At 46.1% G+C, this 16,921-nt stretch overlaps 1 protein-coding gene across 1 annotated transcript in view; it reads left to right on the top strand.

Annotated features, from left to right (window-relative positions):
* The window catches only part of LOC122941760 (prominin-1-A-like), a 92,014-nt gene that overhangs the window by 50,819 nt on the left and 24,274 nt on the right, over nt 1–16,921 (top strand). The window contains exons 6-8 of the mRNA XM_044299171.1: nt 666–729; nt 1,840–1,929; nt 14,636–14,829. Of these exons, the coding sequence (XP_044155106.1) occupies nt 666–729; nt 1,840–1,929; nt 14,636–14,829 (348 nt within the window). The remainder of the gene's footprint in view (nt 1–665; nt 730–1,839; nt 1,930–14,635; nt 14,830–16,921) is intronic.

The raw sequence follows: 16,921 nt of genomic DNA, 5'->3' as shown, positions 1-16,921 counted from the left end.
TAGATGTATGCTACACAACCACAGGAGCCACTGGTGGACTCTGGCACCGTATAACCACCCTGTACCCCACCGCTCACCAAAATAGGGGACTGGCACAGCCGCAGTGAGGAGGCCTTTGTATAGCGTGGAGGTCAGGCATGAATACTGCCATACTATAAGGTTAAAGGGGTTGCCTCTCGTTTCAGCAAATGGCATTTATCATGTAGAGGAAGTCAATACAAGGCACGTACTAATGTATTGTGATTGTCCATATTGCCGCCTTTGCTGGCTGGATTCACTTTTCCATCACATTATACACGGCTCGTTTCCAGGGATTACGACCAGTGGTGGTCGTGCTTGCACACTATAGGAAAAAGCGTCAGCTTCTCTGGTGGCCGGGACCATGGGAGCTCACGTAGGTTGGTGCGTTTTCCTACAGTTTGCAAGCACGGCCACCACTGATGGATTGCAGGGAGGTCATAATCCCTGGAAACGAGAAGTGTATATTGTGATGGAAAAATGAATCCAGACAGCAAAGGAAGCAATCTGGACAATCACAATACATTAGTAGGTGGCTTGTATTAACTTTCTCTACAGGATAAATGCCGTTTGCTTAAGTAAGAAAACTATCGCAGTATAAACTCCAGTATTATTAGGGGTGACTAAGAATGCTTTTTGTTTTTCAGGACGTTAACATTATTTTCAATGCAAGTAGGATCCCCGTTGCTTGGGCCAACAGCAGCATTATCGGTAAGTCCATGGGAGAATTATCTTGGTCCCTGGGTCTTAAAAGGGTTTAATATTGATGGCCTTGCCTCAGGATAGGTCATCAATATCTTATTGGTGGGGGCCGACTCCCAGCACCACCGCCGATCATCTGTTTGAAGGAGGCTGCAGTGCTCACATGAGTGCTGCAGCCTCCTCACAGGTTACCAAGCACAGTGCCGTATATTGTATAGTGGCTGTGCTTGGTATTGCAGGACAGGCCCATTCACCCTAGGCCATGTGACCAATGAACGGGGCGTCATTGGACCGGAAAGGAGTCACAGCACCACAACTTCTTCAAACAGAAGATCAGCGGGGGGGCCGGGAGTTGGACCCCCAGCAATCCAGATATTGATGTCCATCAATATCGAACTCCTAGAAATCTAACATGTTAGGCACATTCTTAGATGTGGTATAGGAAAATCTTAAAAGGATTTTCAAAACATATAAAAAAGATTTTCCACGGGCTGCAAATTATTTTAAAAAAAATATATATACATATAGCTTCGACTCGCCTAACTCCACTGCCATTGACAATGTCTGGGTCGAAGCTGCAAGCCACCTCCTGCTCGGGAATTGTCAGCCATTTCCTGCTGTGTCGGGATGTGACCTGAGCACTGTCACAATGGCAGCGGCCGGCGATCGGTAAGGTGATCCTTTTTAAACAGCTGGAACCCCCCTTTAAAAGGGTATCCAAGTTTACAAAAAAGGTCTCTTCTTTATCAAATACACAATACAAGGCACAATAGAGGCACAATACAAGTCTATGGCAGCTTTGAACTGCAACATTGTTTCTATTAGGCTGTGCTTCTCCAGCTTCACTTCTCCCCCTGGAATTAAATATAACAAATGTGGTGTCTGTGTGTGAATACTTTTATATACTGATGATCTAGAACAGGGATGCCCAACCTGTGGCCCTCCAGCTATTGCAAAACTACAACTCCCAGCATACCTGCCAACAGCAGGGCATGGTGGGAGTTATAGTGCCCGCAGATCGAGCATCCCTGATCTAGAAAGTCCTGCTCCAAAAAAGAAAATGACTTCTCTCGTTGCATGTTTTAATCTGACTTTATCTTTGCATTGGGTGTTGTACAGGGATCGGTCCGGTTCTTGGAGGAATGATTAAAAGAAGTATCGAGATGGAGGCAAATAAAACGCTGGATACGATTCAAACAACGATAAATGGTAACAATTCAAGCGTTTAGCGGACAAATCTTATGTACACAATGTGACGTATACAGTTAGAGGGTCATTTGCAGATGCACGCCATTTTTTGGGCATATATCTGTCGCAGATTTTGTGTCTCTATGTTGGACCATTCCTCTGTTATTCCTGCTACGAGTTCTGAATGAAGGGCAGTTGGCAATGAAGGGGTTACCAGTTGGGTGTGTGTCCCTGCACAGTTTGACACCCTCATACAGTTCATCAAATTTCATCCTCCTTTATATTAATAAAAGTTACAAAACCGTGATGAGATCATCATGTGGATCAAAAAAACTTTATTTGACCCTAGGCTCACCCTAGACCGGGTGCCATTACCGTAGGTTATCCATTAGGATTTCGTATTTATTTAGTTTTACTTCCTTCTTCCTTACTAAGGTTAACTTGGCAGCAGAGCTGTGAACTATATGAAGCAATAAGTCCCCAATTAACCCTGTAACTGCTGATGAACCAACTTTCCGTTGCCACCCTGGAGCGGACGGTCCATTGTTTGACCGTGTAGGGAGGTTGCAGCAGGAGCAGAAATCTAGAATTGTGCACATGTAGGACTCCCTTTTATGACCAGCCTAATCCCTATTTCCGATGTTTAACCCTGAGAGTATTTAAGTACCATAGATCTATATTAAAAGTCATAAAATGCCACGCCGATGGTGGACACAAACCTCAAGTCCTAAAAAAAACAATCGTCTCTATGTAGCGGTTATATGACACAGGGTAAAAATAGTGGCGTTTTTATAGAATACAGAATTAAATCCTTTCTATTTCAGGGAGAGGTTAGACTCACGTTTCCTGCTTCCATAATAATATAAATCCAGGCTTTGCGCTGAAGATTTGGTCTTGTGTGGTCAACCACCCCACCATGCGAGGTCAGATATTGCCTCTTCTTCCAAGAACTGAGTGGCAATTGTCCAATCTGACAAGGAACATACAAGATCTTCAGGACCTCCTTACGCTTGGCTGCCTCCTTTTAAAGGGGTTATCCAATGATTAATATAAAAAATGATAATCGGACATCATATAGTACACAACAATTTATTTTTAACAAACCCAGAACCAGCCCTGTACCTCACATGGATCCAGAGATCTCCTCATTCATCACTCCAATTGTTCTGCTAGATTCACATCAAGCTGGCAGTTCAGGGGATGTGTCCCATCTGCTGCAGCTCAGGGGGCGTGTCTTTTCTGCTGCCGCTCTCTCCCTATCACAGCTCAGTAGGCAGTTGAAGGATGGAACTGAGCATGTGCGGCCACCTCAGCGATGTGGACAGAGAAATAACAAAAAGAACAAACAGCAGGTGGCGCTATACAGTTACATTTTATTGAATAACTCAGTGGCTATAGCATATTTTTAATTGCATGCAATTATAAAAGTTTTCAGATCTGGGTGCTGGTTTAAAAACTGCAGAATATTTTTTGTGGGACAACCCCTTTGAGGCAGCTGATGGGTATCTCTCCCAACTCCCTCCTGGCTAGGCCATACACATGCAAGTTTGGCTTGGCCGAACATGTATGTGATTTCAATGGGATAAAGCTGATGCCAGACACCTTTAGTGGTGGCTTATCTCCCAGGAGTCTTCACTAACACATTTTCAATAGGTCAAGCGCCTTGGAATTTAAAATAAAACGTAACTTTTATTTACATAAATAAAAAAACTCCATGGATTTTTTTATTTTATTATGTAAATAAAAGTTATGTTTTATTTTTAATTCCAAGGCGCTGGACCTATTGAAATTTTGTTACTGAAGTCTCTCATGACCCCAGATCCGAGTGATTCATCCGTGCTGCCTTTTTCTACATATTACGGAAGTGTTTAGATTACGCAAATTGAGGGTGAGCTGTGCAAACAAATTTTTTTTTTAATTTTTCATTTTTTTCGTGTTATCTCTCAGGAGAACAAAAGGATCAGGCGATCATTCACTTCGCCTGATAATTCTGTACCCTGACGTCAACTAAGCCGTCGTTCTCGGTGGGTTTGGCTGACAATACACTAATGTATATGGGGGGCCTCTAGACTATAATCGAGATTCTTTCTGCAGTTGTGTACAAAGCCCAATGGTCTATTTACTGTAGCCATCCTCTCGTGACCAGCACCCCCCAGTTATGGTTACTTGTAGCTCCCGTCCTGTGACTACCACCTATCAAGCCAAACAGTAATACCAGAAGACAATTGGTGGGTTAGCCAGAAGTAGGAAACGGATGACTGTAGGATCAGACTACACAGGTTTTGTTTGTAGTCTGTTACCATGGAGACACATAGGTTGTTTTCAATAATAGCTGTATAAACAAAAGAGAAGCAGATTTTTAATCCACACTATTTTAAAAGTTGATTCATTTTACATTAAAATGCATTGAAGTCATTAAAAGATAGACACAGCCTTTTGAGGTCATTTTATGGGGCAATTTAAAGGGGTTGCACAGGCCACATATATTGATGACCTATCCTCGTTGTCTCAGGAGCGCAGTGTAATTCACTTGTATGGAGCGAGTACTTGTAATTACACTGTACGGAGAGGAAGCAGCACTCGCATGGAGCACCGCCTCCTCTTCAAACAGCTGATCGGCAGGGATGCCGGGTGTCAGACCCCCGTCGATCAGATATTGATGACCTATCCTGAGAATAGGTCATCAATATATATTGCTTGTACAACCCCTTTAAGCCCTGAACTGGTGTCGATCTGTGCTGCTTTACTAAATTGCCTTTCACATAGCCCAATTCAATTCGAGTGGAGGATGAATGATCGCTACTACGATCATTTATCCCCCATTCACTTTGCACGTTGTCAGCAGCACATTCCTTGTTTACACAGGACGATGTGCTGCCGTCAAACAATGACTTTTGGTGCCGCGTTTGCTCGGTGAATGGCACCATGTTTCTACGGTATAGTATTGATCAAGGTAGAAGGGCCCTAATCTACACTCAGTCACGTGGTCCTGTTCTGGCTGGTGATATTTTGGAAGGCTCATGGATTCTTTTTCCAAGTCCGTTTTTATTGATTAGTCTCCATATAATACTAATATTGATCTACTGTAAATTAATCCGTGAGCAAACACTCTTATCAGAGACACTGTGCCCCATGGTGCATATATATCAGTAGCTGTAGCTGAGATTACGGTAATACGGCTGCCTGATCCTTGTTCGATCCTTTGATCTTATCGGCACAAAAAAGAGTTACTACTGAAAGTACATTGAGGTAATAAGACCCTGCTGAACTGGCCAAGTGATAACTTCCTGTACCCTTCTTAAAGGGGTTGTCTGGACTCTAGATATTGATGACCTATCCAGGTTAGGATGCGTGATCAATATCAGATCAGACTGATCAGCTGTTCTTAAACATTCATTCCCAATAATTGCCTGATTGTGAGTGGAGGTGAGAGCTGTATTTACACGCAGCAGTCATTTCCTCCGTATGGGGATGAATGATCGCGCCTGCGATCACTTGTTCCTATGCAAATTCATTGTTTCTAGGCGGCAGATCCCTGTTTACAAAGGACGATCTTCTTCCCAGAGATGATCACTTAGGTGTCAGCATCAATGATGCTTCTGCTAATTCATTAGGTGATCACCGGGCAATTATCGGGAACCAGAGTTGCAAGGAATGCTCCTTCCCGATAATTGCCTGTCCGTGTTAATGGGCCTTTAGATGTTATAGGAAATTTGATTAAACTCTGATGGTCAGCTTAAGCTTGACCGACAAATAAATATCATTTGATTGAACCCGCCGATCTAGATGGGCTTGACCAACTATCTGATGTGTATGGTAGACTGTCAACTCTCTCCAAAGTGGAAGATGTTGGGAAAGGCGATATCAGGCATTCTGGATTTCAACATATACAATGCTTTGTTCCCCCAGGAGATAAGGAACCATCATAACGGCCTGGCAATGGCTTATTTCCCTATTCCCATTGAAAAACACATGCACGCCTGGCTAGGCATGCATGTATTCATGGTGGAGTTGGTTGTCAGAAGGACAAGCATCCTATGGATAGTTTCAACAGCTTTTCAATATCGCAGTTCTTGTCACCTTTATGTCACCTTTCCCCCAACGTCTGCTGTCATGCAAATGTTAAAGATTGTCCGGTCCTGCTGAAATCGGCAGGGTTTACCCGACATCCATTGCTTATGTCCTCCTATAATCGAATGCTGTGGAGTGGACAATAGGTAGTAGGTCAAAAGAAGCCCAGTTTGAAAAAAGCTCTGCTGGAGATGAAGGTGGAAGTAAATGGAACCAGTATACAGGTTGTTGCTGGAGGTACAGCCATCGCATGAAGGGGTTAAGTGAAGGATCTGTTATCAGGAAGTAAATACATGGGCAGTCATGTGTATAGAGGCGTTCTCGTTCCTGGAACGTAGGCTGGAAACAAATCTGACGCGTTGTAGTGCTGGTCTCCATCATTTCATACAACAGCAAATCTTCTTGTTTGATCAAGTTAAACAGCAGTTTGATAAGTAGGATCGGGGTTTATGTTCCGTGGCGACGTGAATGCGTTACGGACTGCGCATTGTCTTCCTTCTGGAGGAGAGTAAATTTGCATACTCTTATGAAAGAGACACATAATTCAATTAGCTAGGAATGGGCAGAGACAACAGAGGGCCCTTGTGCAAGAACTGCTTGGTTTCCAACCAGAATCTGGAATGCCAAAAACCCCCCCACAAAGCTCAGACCTTTCCAGGTCCTACTTGATGCATGCCACCTGTCGGGATCTGTACGTGTGGGCACGGTTGGCAATGACTGGCTTTGCAGGCGTTGACAGTTTAAAAGTCCAAAACAAGATTTAGAGTCTTCCAAAAACACCATAGTGGCATCAAAGTTGAAAAATTAAAGCACCTGCCCGTCTAGGCACTAACTAAACAACGGTTTTCCTTAGCTATGTACGGGACATTTAGCCTTTACACGGTCATGCAACTTTCAGGCTCTGGCACTGAATGAGCCTCTCAACCCTGTATTTATTCCCCCCCCTTCCCCCAGTAATAAGGCCAGCAGCTAAACCTGGACTGGATTACCTTGGGCTAAGGGAATGTGGTGTACTGGAGTGGGGAGGGAATGGCAAGACCCACTATCAAAACTATCTGACATCCCATAAAAAAATCCCGCCCATTAACCTTTTTTTTAAAACTAACTCGGCAAACTACACTTTCCTGGATTCTTTGTACCTTGCCCATCCAGTGGTGTACCTGCAATAGAGGCAGACGACACGACTGCAATGGGGCCCGGGGGAGGGGAGGCCCGTACGGAACTTGCTCTTCTCTTCCACATGTGAAAACACTGCATTTTCACACAGCCGCTGCTAGAGGGAGCTCAATGCAAAGAGATTCTTACAGCTTCCAGTAGTTGTATTCATGCTTATTCACTGAGCTCCCCCTAGTGGTGGCTGGCGGCAGCTAGTCTTGTAATAGAAGAAAAGCAGGAGATGTATCAGTGTATTTTTGCAAGTATTCTGGTATAAAAAAATTGAGAAATTAGGTTTTAGACTGAAAGCCATTTTTCCGGCATAAAAGTTGGATAAAGTGGGTGAAGCCAAAAGCAACTTTTTATTACAGTTTGTATTTAATTAAAATTTATTTTACTGGTTAAAAAAATAAATAAATAATAATTTGTCAGAAATCTGGGGTGTTGCACATGTTCTGCATTGACTGAAGGTGATTGATGCAAGTACACTGGTAAACTAGTCGCAGGGGGCCTATACTAGGTTCTGCTATGGGGCACTATGAGATCTGTGTGCGCCCTGGCGCCCATCTAAGCACTCTGGGGGAGATATACACATGGAGTACTTTACCAGACACCGTATACCTGTATAGCGCCACCTGCTGTTTTGTTTTTGTTTTTTTCATTTCTTTGTCCGGATCATTGAGAAGAACGCACATGCTCAGTTTCATCCTTTAATTCCTGAGCTGTGATAGGGAGAGAGCTGCAGCAGAATGGACACGCCCCCTGAGCTGTGATAGGTAGAGCTGAGACACGCCCCCTGAGCTGCAGCAGAAAGGACACTCCCCTTGAGCTGGCAGCTTGATATAAATCTAGCAGAGCAATGAATGGGGAGATCTCTGGATCCATGTGAGGTACAGGGCTGGTTCTAGCTGATTTTTATTTTTTACATTAATCATGGGATAACCCCTTTAAATGTGTTCCGCCCATCTTCTGTCACACTGACTTATTTCATTATCCAAGGTAACAACTCCATGTGCTAAACCGTGGATCTCGAGGGAGGTAGTGCCGCTCCTGACCCTCTGAAGACTTAGGGCTCATGCACACACGACCGTATGTATTTTGCAGTTCGCAAAACACAGATCCGCAAAAAATACAGATGACGTCCGTGTGACATCTGTATTGCATCTGTTTTTTTTGGGCGGATCCATTGTAACAATGCCTATCCTGGGACATGCTCTATCTTTTTTGCGGAACGGCCATGCAGACATACGGAAGCGGAATGCACACTGAAGGTGTCACGGCTGTTTGAGGGTAACAAGAGCAAACACAGTGAAAAGAGCTACTGACCGGACCCAAACTAGGGAAGATAAGGGGTGACCCCTGTCAGACCCTCAAAGCTCTCCCTATGCTGCTAAAGCACATGCCTGGATCCAAATGGTGGAAGGAGGCATGCCCGCGTACCTCAGACTGATGGCCACTGTAACCCCTACAATAGTGAAAGGGGCACGGCCACCGGTGCCCTACTCAGTATATGGAGGGAACCGTGGCCACCTCAGATCCAGTCAGAAAATAACCAGGTAAACAACAATATCTGCACACTTATCTGAAGGAGATGCAGCCGCAGAGAAGACGGATCCAAGGACAGCTGGCAATATCCGGATTGCTTGCTGCAGCAGAAACCAGGTCCAGTGAACTGATAGCTTACAAGTGAAGTTACTCAAGCCAGAGCTACAACTGAAATGAGAAATATAATCCACGCCCTGCAACAGGAGGAGGGGTGATTTAAAGGCAGGAAAATCAACTGCAGGAGAAACAGCTGAGAGTAAAGACCTCATCACAGGGGCGGAGAAACAGAACAGTGAGAACACCTCAAAGCTCTAAGTGACATCATCGCAGGGGTGGAGACACAGAGCTGTGAGAACTTCTCAAAGCTCTGGTAGTGACAGTACCCCCCCCTCTACGGGTGGACTCCGGACACCCAGGACTCACCTTCCCAGGATGAGCCCTATGAAATGCCCTGATGAGGCGAGTGGCTTTAATGTCCGACACCGGAACCCACATCCTCTCCTCAGGACCATAACCCTTCCAATGAACGAGGTACTGAAGAGAACCGCGGACAATGCGAGAGTCCACAATTCTGGAAACCTCAAACTCCAGATTGCCATCAACCAAAATCGGAGGAGGCAAAGAGGAGGGTACCGGGGGCTGGACATATGGTTTTAAGAGAGATCTGTGAAATACATTATGTATCTTCCAAACCCGTGGAAGATCAAGACGGAAGGCAACCGGATTGATGACTGACAAAATTTTATAAGGCCCAATAAACTTGGGACCCAATTTCCAGGAGGGAACCTTCAGTTTAATATTTTTAGTAGACAACCACACCAGATCACCCACATTCAGGTCCGGACCAGGCACACGTCTCTTATCAGCCACACGCTTATACTTCTCACTCATCTTTCTAAGATTACTCTGAATCTTTTGCCAAATGGTAGACAAAGACGAGGAAAATCTCTCCTCCTCAGGTAAACCCGAAAGAGCCCCTCCCGAGAATGTCCCAAACTGCGGATGGAACCCATATGCACCAAAGAATGGTGACTTATCAGAAGATTCCTGACGACGGTTGTTCAAAGCAAACTCAGCAAGAGGGAGAAAAGAACACCAATCCTCCTGGTTCTCTGCCACAAAACAGCGCAAATATGTCTCCAGATTCTGATTGAGGCGCTCAGTCTGACCATTCGACTGCGGGTGAAAAGCAGAAGAGAAGGACAGCCGAACCCCCAGGCGAGAACAGAAAGCCTTCCAGAACCTGGACACAAACTGCGTGCCTCTATCGGAAACAATCTCAGAGGGAATGCCATGCAATTTAACAATATGGTCGATAAAAGCTTGCGCCAACGTTTTAGCATTGGGTAAACCAGGGAAAGGAACGAAATGAGCCATCTTGCTAAAACGGTCCACGACCACCAGGATCACCGACTTCCCCGAGGAACGAGGAAGATCCGTGATAAAGTCCATGGACAGGTGTGTCCAAGGACGGGAAGGTATGGGTAACGGGAGAAGGGAACCTGAAGGTCGTGAACGAGGGACCTTAGCGCGAGCGCACGTCTCACAAGCAGCCACAAAACCCTCCACCGACTTACGAAGAGCCGGCCACCAAAATCTCCGAGCAATGAGATCAACCGTGGCTCTACTCCCGGGGTGACCAGCAAGAACCGTATCATGATGCTCCTTAAAGAGTTTGTGACGTAGCTCAGGAGGCACAAACAACTTCCCGGAAGGACAACGGGCAGGTGCCTCAGTCTGGGCAGCCTGGACCTCGGCCTCCAAATCGGAATAAAGAGCAGAAACAACTACCCCCTCCGCCAAAATGGGACCCGGGTCCTCGGAGTTTCCTCCTCCCGGAAAACAGCGAGAGAGAGCATCAGCCTTCACATTTTTGATCCCAGGGCGGAATGTAACGACAAAATTGAATCTGGAGAAGAACAGAGACCATCTGGCCTGTCTCGGATTCATACGCCTGGCCGACTCCAAGTATGCCAGATTCTTATGGTCGGTAAAAACGGTGACAGGGTGCCTGGCCCCCTCCAACCAATGACGCCATTCCTCGAAAGCCAACAACTCCCTATCTCCCACATCATAGTTTCTCTCTGCCGGGGAGAGTTTTTTAGAGAAAAAGGCACAGGGTCGCCATTTGGCAGGAGAAGGGCCCTGGGACAAAACTGCACCCACACCCACCTCGGAAGCATCCACCTCAACAATAAAAGGTAAGGAAACATCGGGATGCACCAAGATGGGAGCAGACGCAAAACTCTCTTTAATCTTAGAAAAGGCTGCAAGCGCCTCCTCCGACCAAGAGGAAAAATCCGCCCCCTTTTTTGTCATGTCAGTAAGGGGTTTGACAATAGAGGAATAATTCAAAATGAACTTTCTGTAGTAGTTAGCAAAACCCAGAAAGCGCATCAATGCCTTCTGATTCTCAGGAAGCTCCCACTCAAGTACAGCACGGACCTTCTCAGGATCCATGCGAAAACCAGAAGCAGAGAGGAGAAAACCCAGAAATTGAATCTCCGATACCATAAAAAGACATTTCTCCAGCTTGGCATACAGTTTATTCTCCCGCAGTATCTGCAGAACCTGAAAAAGATGATCCTGATGGGTCTGAACATCAGGGGAAAAAATCAAAATATCGTCAAGATACACCAAAACAAATTTCCCCATTAAGTGGTAGAAAATACTGTTAACAAAATGCTGAAAGACGGCCGGAGCATTCATCAGGCCGAAAGGCATAACGAGATTCTCGAAATGCCCGTTAGGGGTATTAAAAGCCGTTTTCCATTCATCCCCCTCTCTGACCCTGACCAGGTTGTACGCGCCTCTCAGATCCAATTTGGAAAACACCTTGGCCCCAACAATTTGGTTGAAGAGGTCCGGGATCAGAGGAAGGGGATAGGGATCGCGAATCGTGATACGGTTCAGCTCCCTAAAATCTAAGCAAGGTCTCAGAGAGCCATCTTTTTTTTTAACAAAAAAAAAACCCGCGGCAACAGGTGACTTTGAGGGACGAATATGCCCCTTATCGAGACTCTCGGAGATATAGGTTCGCATTGCGATTCTTTCCGGTTGTGAGAGATTGTAGAGGCGTGCTTTTGGCAGCTTGGCGCCGGGAATGAGGTTAATGGGACAGTCAAACTCCCGGTGAGGAGGTAGCTCCTGAACACCGCTCTCGGAAAACACGTCTGAGAAATCAGAGAGAAATGATGGCACAGTTTTAGTAGACACCTCTGCAAAAGTCGCTGTGAGACAATTCTCTCTACAAAAGTCACTCCACTCATTTATTTGCCTTCCTTGCCAATCAATAGTGGGGTTATGTCTCGTGAGCCAGGGTAACCCCAAAACTAGAGGAGAAGGCAATCCGTTAAGGACAAAACAAGATATCTCCTCCACATGAGTGTCACCTACAGCTAGCCGGATATTGTGAACAATGCCTTTCAGAGATCTCTGCGAGAGTGGAGCAGAGTCAATGGCAAAAACAGGTATATCCTTTTCCAATGTGCAAACCTGAAAACCATGCATGGCTACAAATTGAGTGTCAATAAGATTGACGGCCGCTCCACTATCGACAAAAATCTCACAAGAAATGACCTTGCTCTCTAGCGCCACCCTGGCAGACAGGAGAAAACGGGAACTGCAGGTCAGAGGAAAAGCATCAATTCCTACCTCAAGTTTGCCCAAAGTAGCAGATGAAGTAGAACTTGATGATTCGCCTTTTGAGGTTTTTCTCTTCTTATCACTCTTAGTACAGTTCAGGAATCTCCTAGACGGACAAACATTTGCCAAATGACCTATGCCCCCACAACAAAAACACACCATATTCTGAGGACTAAATCCTCTTTTATCAGGGGCAAGTCGGCCTAGCTGCATGGGCTCCTCCTCAGAGGGGAGCGAGACAGGATGAGGCCCCTGCACACTGAATGAGTCCGCACCATTGCCCCAAGACTGACAATGGCTGGACAGAGAGGTCTTGTTTCTTTCTCTTAGACGTCTGTCAAGGCGTACCGCCAATGACATGGCAGACTCTAAGGACGTTGGTCTCTCATGGAAAGCAAACGCATCTTTCAATCTCTCTGAGAGACCATGACAGAACTGACTCCGGAGTGCAGCATCATTCCAACCTGAATCAGCTGCCCATCTCCGAAATTCAGAACAATAAAGCTCCGCAGACAGTTTGTTCTGGCATAAAGCACGTAAGTTCGATTCGGCCAGAGCAACACGATCCGGGTCATCATATATTTGCCCCAGGGCCACAAAAAATCTTTCCACGGATCGAAGGGAGGGATCCCCTGATGGCAGCGAAAAAGCCCAAGTCTGAGCATTGCCCCTGAGCAGGGAGATGACAATCCTCACCCTCTGTTCCTCATCACCAGAGGAAAGGGGACACAAGCAAAAATGGAGTTTGCATGCCTCTCTGAAGCGAACAAAATTCTCACTGCCCCCGGAGAACATCTCCGGAAGTGAGACCTTTGGCTCGCAACAGACTCCATGAGCCGGAGCAGAGCCTAATGCTTGTAACTGAGTCATAGATTGACGGAGATCCGCTACTTCCAAAGAAAGACCCTGCATGCGGTCAACCAGGCCAGAAAGCGGATCCATGTCAAAAAAGGACGGTTTTGGTGGATTATAATGTCACGGCTGTTTGAGGGTAACAAGAGCAAACACAGTGAAAAGAGCTACTGACCGGACCCAAACTAGGGAAGATAAGGGGTGACCCCTGTCAGACCCTCAAAGCTCTCCCTATGCTGCTAAAGCACATGCCTGGATCCAAATGGTGGAAGGAGGCATGCCCGCGTACCTCAGACTGATGGCCACTGTAACCCCTACAATAGTGAAAGGGGCACGGCCACCGGTGCCCTACTCAGTATATGGAGGGAACCGTGGCCACCTCAGATCCAGTCAGAAAATAACCAGGTAAACAACAATATCTGCACACTTATCTGAAGGAGATGCAGCCGCAGAGAAGACGGATCCAAGGACAGCTGGCAATATCCGGATTGCTTGCTGCAGCAGAAACCAGGTCCAGTGAACTGATAGCTTACAAGTGAAGTTACTCAAGCCAGAGCTACAACTGAAATGAGAAATATAATCCACGCCCTGCAACAGGAGGAGGGGTGATTTAAAGGCAGGAAAATCAACTGCAGGAGAAACAGCTGAGAGTAAAGACCTCATCACAGGGGCGGAGAAACAGAACAGTGAGAACACCTCCAAGCTCTAAGTGACATCATCGCAGGGGTGGAGACACAGAGCTGTGAGAACTTCTCAAAGCTCTGGTAGTGACAGAAGGTTTACAAACAACATCTCTTAGCAACCATCCGTGAAAAACGCATCGCATCCGCACTTGCTTGCAGATGCGATTTTCACGCAGCCCCATTCACTTCTGTGGGGCCTGCGTTGTGTGAAAATCGCAGAATATAGAACATGCTGCGATTTTCACACAACGCACAAGTGATGCGTGAAAACTAACGCTCATGTGCACAGACCCATTAAAATGAATGGGTCAGGATTCAGTGCGGGTGCAATGCGTTCACATCGCACCCATGCGGAATACTCGCTCGTGTGAAAGGGGCCTTATACAGCGTCGCTCCTTGCTGCTATAAGACCAATAATCATTCTTGAACTCGTGCCATCTATTGTTCTAGTGCCTCAAAGGGAGGATATGCCCTTCGGCACTCCAGCTGTTGTGAAACTACAACTCCTAGCATTCTCCTTTCACTTCTACTGGAGTTCCGGGAACGGCTGAGCAAGAGTGCACATTGGGAGTTGTAGTTTGAGAACAGCGCCGCCGGAGGTTGCTGATCCCTGCACTAGTAGGATATGAATGAATGGGGAAAGTGGGACAAACACAAGCCAATATATAAAATCCTAATTAAAATAACGATATTTTTATTAGCGAGCTATGTGGCATTATTATTTTTATTTACTTTTTGAGGGTTAGACATTGATTTCCCTTCTTCTTTTCCTACAGACCTAAATTCCACTGCAAAAGCCATGAGATCTGTGAATGATTCCTTCAACGCCCTTCAAGACGCTCAGCGGCAGCTGGTCCAGAATCTCACCGGGATCAGAGACCGGATTAATCAGACGCTGACTTCGTGCGGCGCCGCCTGTACCCCTGCCCCGTCAGTCAGCGACCTGGACATAGACGCCAACTTCCAGAGTGTAAGTGACGTTTCACCAGATCCTCGTCCTATGTAATGGACTTTATCACTTCTCACTGAGATAAAACACGGTGGCCAAGAAATGCAAATCCTCAAATCGTCCTGTCAGGGCGCCTTCACACGTGGCAGATTTTTGTGGCAGAAAATTCCACGAGTGCTGCGGCTATCTCCCTATCACAGTTCAGGGGGTGTTCCCTTTCTACTGCAGCTCTCTCCCTGTCACAGTTCAGGGGATGTGCCCTTTCTACTGCAGCTCTCTGCCTATCACAGTTCAGGGGGTGTTCCCTTTCTACTGCAGCTCTTTGCCTATCAAAGTTTAGTGGATGTGCCCTTTGTGCTGCAGCTATCTCCCTATCACACTTCAGGGAGGGTGCCCTTTCTGCTGCAGCTCTCTCCCTATCACAGTTCAGGGGATGTGCCCTTTCTGCTGCAGCTCTCTACCTGTCACAGTTCAGGGGATGTGCCCTTTCTGCTGAAGATTTCTCCCTATCACAGCTCAGGGATCATGTCCCTTCTTGAGACCTCCAGCCCGCTAACTACAGCACTGCCTCCCATTGAAAACCGAACAGCTGAACCTGCAGCAGATGTCAGGCGAGATATTAAGTTGCTGCCAGAAGTGTATGTCAGTGTTTTCCTCCCCTCTTACTACTGACGACGTATGCAGGCTCAGTCCTTGCACGGGAATGTTCCTGTCCACACACTGCAAGGATCTGCCATTCAGTCCCATTCACCTGAACCCCTTTGTCCTTGGGATCGGGCAGGGGCCCCACAAGATGGTAATAACCCTCCTGGTCTTGCATTGGTCAGGACTCGGGTTGTAAGGCTGCAAATGGCCCAAAACACCAGTGGGCACGTTTATCAAACTCGTCTGATTTTGGCCATTTTGGATTTCATTCGCCTGTCTTTTTTTGCTGAGTATTTATTAAAAAAGTCGCACAGCCATTGGCGAATTAAGCCTCGTTCACACCTCCTTGTCCGTGAAGAAATCCATGATAGGGTGGTCAGTGATTCATCCGTGAAGGATCTGTGTTTTTTACGGAAACGGAAAGCATACAGAGTACCTTCTGTTTTTTCTGCGGATCCATTGAAATGAATGGTTCCGTATATGGAATGCAAAAAACGGAACGTAAACGGAAGGCCTTAGGGCCGTATAAACGAGCCCTTAGACTTTTTTTGTGACAAATTCAGGCACAAAAAAGGCGCGCCTACATAAATAGGTCAGAAAAAAGTAGCAAAAGTCAGTTAGTCTAAAAAATCTAAATAGTCAAATGAGACGCAAAAGCCTCTAAAACGGGCGCAATTTCAGTAATGAATGCAACCAAAAAATAAGACTGTATTAGACTAAGAAGAGGCGCTGACACTATGGCCAATGTGTCCCAATGATTTGTCTGCAGAGGGTCTGCTTTTATAAGCCCCATTCTCACACATTTTCTAATCGCGCCTCATTTATTATCCTCTCATAAATCTTCTTGGTCTTTTTTGGTTTAGGCCTGACATCTGGTGGTTGTTTTCTTGCACAAACATGTGCGCCCCGTGCCCATGCTGAGGACCACAAATATGGGTCCGGGATCCGTAAAAAATAAATAAAATAGAACATGTTCTATTTTTTGCGGTGCGGAGGCACGGCGAGAAATCCCACGCTCTCTGTGGTGCTTCCGTGGGCTTCCGCTCCATATCTTGCGTTCAAGTGAATGGGTCCACATCTGTGATACAGAACGCACACAGTCAAGTGCCCGTATATTGCGGACCCGCTGTTTGCGGCCTGCAATACGGGTACAGGCCCGCACACGCACACGTAAGACAGATTTAAAATTCACTAAACTGGTTTAAATAGTATACGAGTGAAAATGTGGCGCAAGTGAGCTGAATTTTGGCGCATATCTCCATAAAAAGTAGGCAAATTGTGGTGCAACTGGCCACTCAAAACAGAGACAGAAAAGTATGCCGGCCCTGGAGTGGCGTAGAAATGAAATTGTTTTTTTACGTCAAAATCTGGCGCAAAATAAGGCGCACCTAAGTAGGACGGAAAATAGGTGCCAAAATGAGAACTTCAGAATTTGTCTTAAAACTCAAAATAAGCGCAACAGGCGCAA

The sequence above is a fragment of the Bufo gargarizans genome, chromosome 6, assembly GCF_014858855.1.
Source record: "Bufo gargarizans isolate SCDJY-AF-19 chromosome 6, ASM1485885v1, whole genome shotgun sequence".
Lineage (NCBI taxonomy): Eukaryota > Metazoa > Chordata > Amphibia > Anura > Bufonidae > Bufo > Bufo gargarizans.
This window is presented reverse-complemented; position numbering and strand designations above follow the sequence as displayed.